The sequence below is a fragment of the Saccostrea cucullata genome, unplaced genomic scaffold, assembly GCF_032062105.1.
Source record: "Saccostrea cucullata isolate Sc308-1 unplaced genomic scaffold, CSIRO_AGI_Scuc_v1 ctg1018, whole genome shotgun sequence".
NCBI classification, from domain to species: domain Eukaryota; kingdom Metazoa; phylum Mollusca; class Bivalvia; order Ostreida; family Ostreidae; genus Saccostrea; species Saccostrea cuccullata.
The window spans coordinates 200623-209454 of NW_026925575.1; the positions used below are offsets into that span (position 1 = coordinate 200623).

At 31.3% G+C, this 8832-nt stretch overlaps 1 protein-coding gene across 1 annotated transcript; it reads left to right on the plus strand.

The window, feature by feature from the left end:
• Window positions 1–450: 450 nt before the first annotated feature.
• LOC134269274 (uncharacterized) lies at window positions 451–6255 on the plus strand (the record flags this gene model as incomplete). The annotated part of the gene is made up of 7 exons (XM_062751475.1): window positions 451–518; window positions 664–775; window positions 2086–2259; window positions 4386–4479; window positions 4732–4814; window positions 4932–5025; window positions 6014–6255. Coding segments are annotated over 7 exons (867 nt in total), but the record flags the coding sequence as incomplete, so codon positions are not given.
• Window positions 6256–8832: the final 2577 nt, after the last annotated feature.

Consider the following 8832-nt stretch of genomic DNA (forward strand, 5'->3'; position numbering starts at 1 on the left):
ACGATAACAGTTTTTATTTTATTTACTTTCCAGCCACATTGTTGAACTTACAAAACAGACCATTATTGTTTGGGCAAAAAAAAAATCTACGATGTTTGTGTTGTGCGTTTTTATATTAACTGTTTCTTTATCACAAGGTAGGTTGGAAAATTATTTTTTAAAAAAATGTTTATGAAATATATTTTCAGAAATAAATCTAAATAATATTTTCAGTAAAGACGTGCATGAAAAAATTAAAAATATAATATTGAACGATTAAATATCAATATTGAAATATATAGCAAGACTTTTCGAATCCAAAAACCATTAAAATATTATAAATTAATTAATACGGATTTATGTTTAGGTCTTATGAGGCAAGATTTTGAAATATTCATCACCAGGATTATTAGTGACTTCTAAAGATTTTTCTTATATACATATACGCATTATATATACATATAATGCATTTTAACAGCTATCAAACGCCAATGGGCCTCAGAAGTTACAGCATTTTCTTCACAGTATGAAGCAACTCGGTAAAGTCCCTTTTAAAAAGGCTTTCAAACTAACCCCCAATTATAAGAATAATGAATAATAATGATTTAAAATTTCATGAATTATTCTTATCAATTTCAATGATTTTAGATTTAAACAAATTCAAATATATTTTAAATCCTTTAGATACTCAGCTAAACAGACTTTGGGAAAACCTAATGTTTATCCTCGCTATGGTAGTAATCCGAACTCATGGACACGGGCAAGTGGACAACAGAATGCTCATCAGTTTATACAGGTAAGTTTAAACAGGTAAGATTAATAAGTAAAGTTTATGAGGGTTAGTTCATACAGGACTTTTACGAGAAGCACTGACTTCTACAGTTGACGTTTACTTGGACATTTAAACTTGTTTCATGTACGGAGGTACATAATTGATAATACGTAAGAAAACTTATTCTAATGGTCATAAAAATGTTTTGGGGGCATTTGCATGTAAATGTCGAGAGTTAGAGGTAGGTTGGTTGTCGTTTTCTTCAAGGACAACTTGTATAAGCATTGAAATTACCAGTTATTTTCGTTTAATTAAATGTTGAGCTAAATATTCATATCGTAAAAGAGCTTCCGTACATTTTCCTAGTGTAAAAGTAAGCCGTAAACTGTAAAAGTCAGCGCTCCTCGTAAAAGTCCATTGGTAGGTTTTACAAATCAATTCAAACAGGTACGTTTATACAGGTAAATACACACAGGTACGTTTATACAGGCAAGTCCACACTAGTAAGTTTATACAGGTACGTTCACACAGGTAAGTTTATACAAGAAAGTTTATACAGGGAAGTTCACACAGGTAAGTTCATTCAGGAAAGTTCACACAGGTTAGTTGATACAGGTAAGTTCACACAGGTACATGTAAGTTTTTACATATTAGTTTATACAGCTTAGTTTATACTCGTACATATAAATTTATACATGAAAGATTATTCAAACAAGTTAATACATGTTAATTTATACTTTTAAGTTTAAAGAGGTAAGTCTATACTGCTAAGTTTATAAGGTAAAAATATTCAAATAAATTTACACAGGAAATTTTTTACTGGAAAGATTTTACAGATAAGTTTTTACAGGTTAATTTATACTTTTATACTGGTAAGTTTATACAGGTAAGTTTATACATATTAGTTTATATTGGTTAGTTTATATTGGTAAGTTTATGAAGGTAAGATTATACAGATAAGTTTATACACGTATGTTTATACAGGTATATTATACAGGTAAGTTCATAATGGTTATACAGATAAGTTTATACAGGTATTTTTATACAGGTAAGTTTATACAGTAATGTTATATATAGGTAAGTTTATACAGGTAGGACAATAGGTAAAAGATATGTCAAATAGATTTGCAGATTTAGTTGATTTCAATTTTTCGAATTAGAAGAAACAGAGATAACCATACATATAGTATTAACAGGATGTATTCTGTGTGAAACACTTATGTTTAGAAGTGCTTTTGTAGCTCATTATTACTCTAAATAAGTTAATGTAAACATATCAATGTAACAAAGTATTTTCTCTGATATTTTTAAAAATATTTTTTGTACGTTGTCAGGTCAAATTTGTAGAAAAGGTGTGGATCACTGAAGTTAATATATATGAAACATTTCATGCTGGAGCTGTCACGAGAATATTGGCGAAGAACAAAGAAAACCAATGGGTTGAAATTTATAAGGTTTTGCATGCAAATTTAATCAGGAAGTCTAGGATATTTTCACCAAAACTACAAGTGAGCTTTTTATTAAACAAATATCTTTTCATTTATATTAACAAGTGCTATTCATCATTGGTTCTAGGATTTCATTGATGTACCGTGTTTTAAATTTACTCTTTTATAAATCTGATCGCTGTTATCAAAGAAACTTTCAAAATATCATTTTCTCAATTTTTGAACTCATTTTGTTGAGATTAACTTTTAAATAAACTTAATCCTATATTCATATCAAAAATACCAATGTCATATAATAGGGATAACGAAGTTTATTCAAGTTCGAATTCCATGAAACATATTAAAAGAGGAGCAGAGTAAACATGGACTTCTTAAACATTAGTGGTGGTATCAGGTGCCATGGAGGAGTGGACATTAGGCCACGTCCGCCGTGTAATCCTTGTCATAATCGAGAAATAATAGAATATCCGTCTACAATTCAGTTAGTTTAAAAATAGCCTAATAATTAGTTTGATTACCCTCAGCCAGTATTTGACGTAATGATAGATTGTATATTATGACAGGTTAATGTATCGACCAGACCATAGAACTGATGAACGAAATGATAACTTTCAGACTGCTGATATTCGCTTCAACAACTTGTCAATAACTTATCTCGTTTTAGAAATTTTCATACGTATGGCATTCCTTGTGTATCGAATCATATGAGAGATATAAAAACATATACAGATGATAAGAGTAAAACACTGCATACGTATGGTAAGTTTTCTAATTCTTTTCACGTGAGATTGAATAAATTCTGCATCATATGGATGCAAAAATATGTCTCTTGATAACGTAGCGCAATTTGAATCCATGGAAATCCCAATAGATTGTCGGAAAACCTGGTCTCTAAAAACCACATAAATATTGCCAATCAGAAATTCAAGCATCACTTTAGTATCAACTTTAGAGTGATTATGCAAACAATCAAGGTCTTTCTTTAGCCTAAATGAATTTGAACTATCCTATATGTATGCATGTATATTGGATTCTGAAACTTCATAAAAATCCCTACAAACAAAGATACACTGCGGGTTCCAGTAAATAATCAACCAAGTCTCTTTTGTTACCGATTTTTACATTTATACGAAGCAGAATTTGTGCAAAATTTTATGCGTGAAAAGAAGAAAACACTTTCTGTGGCCTTCAACTCGACATTTAGATATATCGAGGACGTATTGTCAATTACCAATAATAATTTCCATTCTTTCGTCGATACGATATATCCTGATGAGCTTGAGATAAAAGATACCACAGAGTCTAACACATCTGTTTCGTGCTTAAATATTTTACCTGAAAAAGACGTTCATGGTAGTCTAACAACCTTCAATATGATAAACGTGATGACTTCAACTTTTCTATCGTCAATTTCCATTACTTATGCAGCAATATTCCTTCATCACCTGCATACGGAGTGTATATATCTTAGTTGAGTCGATACGCAAGAGCATGTTTTACGTATGAACAATTTCTAAAACGATGTAAATTATTGACAAACAAGTTGATGAAACAAGAATATCAGCAGTCTCATTAAAATTATCATTTCGTTAGTTCTATTGTCGATACAATGACCTTGTCAGCAGATACAATTTATCATGAAGTCAAATGCTGACTGACGTTTTCATACTAATTGTTAGTCCACTATTTATACAGTGAAATGACGACAGATTTTTTCTGTTTTCCAGACCATGACAAGGAGCACGCTGCGGTTGTGACCGGTCAGCAGGGAAAGTTCACTCCTCCATGGCACCTGATGCAACCTCCGATGTTTTAGAGGTCATTTTTGCTCTGCTCCTATTTTGTATAGCTTTGATATTGAATACTATTCGTTATATCCATATGCTTCTTTAACAATGTATAACATCTTAACTTTAGAACAAGATAACAGTAATACTTGGTTATAACGAAGTCACAGGGACCTAAAAATTTACTTCACTATATCTGTAATTCGTTATATTCGTTTAAGGAATCAATTTAATTTTCCATGCTATGGATCTAAGAAAACTTCGCGATATCCGTGATTTCGCTATATAGGTGAATTCGCTATATCCGTGTTCCCACTGAGCGAGTTTTGCTGTATTTCTTTTCTAAACATTTTAAACTCATGGAATTGAACACTTTTAATGAATTATTATTCTGTTCAGAAAATTAATTTTCCTGTGAACGAGCTCAGGATCGAAGTTGATTGTTCCGTGTCCCGTTCATGGGTTGAGATCGACGCAGTTGAACTCGTCGGGGGTATTGTTTTAATCTAAATATCATGTTTTAAAGTAAAGCCGCTGAATTCCATTCTGATATTTAATATAATACAAAGTTAATTATATACATAATGGAACGTAAAGACAATTTGCATTGATCATATAAGTCATATATTTTTTTTTAAATGAAATGTATTTTTACAGGTAATTTGTTTTATTCATCAGAGTTAAATCACATGTATATTTTATGTTCTTAACCAATCTCTTCTTTTTTTGCACGAACAAATTAAAGGTGATTGTCCAAAACAGTTTCAAAAACTCTGGGATGCTTGTTATCTGATTCAAAAAGATAAAGTATCAGCTGACACAGCATTTGTAAGTAGTATAAGTATAGCAATTATTATAGTGAAAGGTGGAGGTTAAATGGCATAAACCACAATAACTATTGTAAAGAATACACTGTAATTAATATGCTTTTTGAATCTCTTTAAGGCTAGATGTTTAGACACAGGTGGATATCTGGCAAACTTCGAAACTCTTGAAGAGGCTTTGCAAATGAAAGAGATTCTAAAGAAAATGAATACAGGTATGACTGATTATACCCTCTTAGTACCATTTGAAATTATTAGGGATGTCAAAGAGTACCCGTTTAACTGGGAACTCAATCGAAATTCCGAGTATCGAAAACTAAAAATATGGTACTCACTCGGATGTACATTATTTTCTTATATTTAAATTCTTATTTTATTAAAAACCTGTCAAAAACAAAACTCAAAATGTGCATACGGTAGTTGATCTATCGTCATCTACGCCTACAAAACTCCCGTTATCGACTGTGGTTGTGTTTTCTTGGTAATCGGATGTTCTGACCTGTCGTGGTCCTTAATTTTGGAAGACTTCAATGATTTTTTTCAGTGAACATTGTTTAAGTTTACTACATAAACTTAAACACTGTTTGCGTTCAATTATAAGTTTAACGTATACGGGTCCGGAGTAACAATCAGCATATGAAATAAAATCAGACTAGCGATCCCAACAACGCCCGTCCTTTCTTTGCTTAGCTCTTATTTTGTATTTTGTTTTATGGACATTTGATAATGAATACTGTTCGTTATCTCGATGTATTTCATTTCTTTCGTCTAATACTCAAATTTACACAACAGATTGTCCTCCGTTTGCGTTGATATAAACTATTATTCATTTGTAAGACAAGGTGTTTAAATTGTGTCTATTGTCTTAATTTGATAAAAAAAATTATACCAAAAAATGTAATTTCTGTTGGATTCGATATTTATTTAAACCAATAAACGTGACAAAATAAATAGCTTTTGGGTGTAACATAGCTGAATGTTGCTCAAGAACATACTTTAATTTGCATTTTTATCGAGTTTCTTGATACCCGATTGGAAAATACGTCCGTGTAACCGATTATCAAATATATACCGATTTGACATCTTAGAAATTATGTATGCATTTGCTTTAACATATAATGATTAAGTATAATAATAACTTTTTATGATCAATTTTAAAGACTACTTTGAAAATATTGCTTTATATCGGATTCTAATGGACAGGGATTAATTTCTACGTTGGTGGAAGAAACATCAACAGACGAAAACCCGGTGGGGATTGGAGATGGATCAAGCACGGACAAATGACTGAGATGAAATATCATGCCTTTGGCGCCGGACAACCTAACGGATCAGACCGTGCTCCCCAGGATTGTATGTTCTTTTTTGCAAGAGAACGGTACACGTTCCACGATGTCTTTTGTGATAATGGTACATATCTTGGTGGCTATATCTGCGAAGCTTGACAATTCTTCGATTCTTTAAACTAAAATTCATCTAGATATTGTGTTAGCGTTTTGTATTTTTATGTTTAAAGAAAGAAAAGGATAAGAGATGCAAAGTGGTGCATCTTACCGTCCTAGCCTGAGCATGGTGTCGCTGGCGACCCTTACTGCACGTAATGTCGATCTTCATTTCACATTTATCATAAGTGCAGTATGAACCTACAAAATTAACATATTGTTGTCGTATTCTTATGGTTATAGTGGCGATGCTGTTGATGATAATGGACATCAAAATTATTCAATCATTTCTTCAACTATAGATTATTCATGAAAAAGAAAATAAGATTAATTATTATTCAAATAAAAAAAAAGAGATCAGAAAAAAATACCCCTTGTGCGGCTTTTAAGAAAGAAAATTGAGAGTAAACATACCTACCCCGAAATACACGTGGGTTTCAGATGTTGACAAACAGCCTTCACACCATCACGCGCACCTAAAATGAGTTCCCCTTAATTCAGTGGCACAATTCTGCTAAAGATATGATATTCCTAGTACATGAGTCCAAAATTAAAACTGTAGACCTTAAAAAAAGTTGCCGAAAATGAAAAAAAGAAAAAGAAATTGTCTCAATGTATATGGAACTTCATTTGACTAAGTTCATTTTGATTGGCTATTTCCTTGCGTAAGGCCTTTAGACAGTGTGTTTACAAACAATGGTAGCTGTATCCAAATGTATCGAGAAGCAAGACATACAATTAATATCTAGATGTTATCAATCCTGACACGAGACCTCTTTTTTAGTATTTCAACTGAAGTGACACCGTTCACCTCTGCTTGCTGATAGTGTTCGAGGCAAATTGCTGCATTCTTTATGTTGTGATCGTTTGAAGATTTAATATTACATGTGCAGATCTAAGTAAATTATTGTAAAGACAAATTATCATTTAGGGGACTTAATTTTTTATGATTTTAAAAAGAAAATTACACAGTAGCTGCAACATTATTTTTTGACAAACCAATCGTGAAAAATTGTTCGTGCAACGTGCATGATTTGTTGTGTAACGTGAGTAATCGTGAGTATATCAGGCTCAATTGTTTGTGCTTTTAATCATGCGTGATTGTGCGGTATTGCTTTCATAGAGTACTTCAAAATATGATGCATACAAAGAAATGATACAATATATAATAAATACATGTAGGATGAAAAAATTATCAAATATCAATGTTTAAAATTTCATAAGAACACATATTACCTTTTCTTTTATACAATTTTTATAACTCCTTCTTTAAAAAAAAAAGAAAACACTTACGACGTTAATCTAATCATCAGTTTTTAAATGATTTAAAAATAGGCTTTTTAAAATTGTAATACTTTTTTTCAACCTGTAATTTCTTCACTATGATTAGTTGTATAGATCAAATGAACTTTTCCCCCTATAAAACAGTAAATCGCTTCATTTTACTACGATGCGCTAAATATTGCGAAGTGAAACCCCAGCAGCCCATCTCAAATATATAAATAAACAATAAACCTAGCGCTTATATCAATATTAATTCAGCAAATGTACACTGCATGATTGTAGGGGTTTTTCCAGTGTTCATAAAAGTATCTCAAAATTACTTTATTTTTATAATTTCTTATAATAAATGTTTTGTAAATAATAGTTTCTGATTTAAAATATTTACAGATGTAAAGATGAACATTATAATTCTAATCCATTTTTAACGAATTGTTGTCAATCGTCCCCTTACGCATGTACTGTATATTCTGAAATCGAATAATATAAAAAGTCAGGGCCAATCCACACGCAAAGCATCGATCTGATACACGTAGAACGAAACAAATAAATTTTCTTCAATCAGAAAATCACTTAAATCATTATTTGTTATCTAAAATAATTAAAAGGTCTTAATGTATTAAGTGAAAAAAAATCCCTATTCCTTTTCCTATTTTTCAAAGTCGATGAAATAATCAATCTAAGTTATGGTCAAGGTTAAAGTTTTTTCATAAGTACGGAAATCTCCAAGGTCAAGGTCAAAAGGTCAAAATTATTGGTACCTTATAAAAGGTCTTGCTACAAAGAATACATATAATTATTGATATTATTTCATCAATCTAATTAAAATCAGACTTCTTAGATCCGCGACGTATACGCTCTTAAGCAGAGTGTATTCGGCGCGGATCTGAGAAATCTGATTTTAATTAGATTGATGAAATAATATCAATAATTATTTAAAATCTAAAAAACTATAAAGTCCTTATTTCTTTTTGAAAATATTCAATCATACATAATTTGAACTATTTTGAGTGACGAATCGTGCATTTGTGTTACTGGCTAGCAATCGTGAAAAATCGTGTAACGTGTAGAATCCTGTGTGAAAAGGATCCTTCGTATAATAATTGTCGGAATTGTCCGTTTAACATGATCATTCGTATAAGTTGTCAACAGTGACACTGCAGCCTCTGTACCGGCTTTTAGATCCGCTCCCAAGAATCATGTAATTTTACAAACGATATATATGTTTCTACACAGCTGTCGTAAGGTAAATTTTTCGAGTTTACATTTGAATAATGAGTTTGTACATGCACGTACATT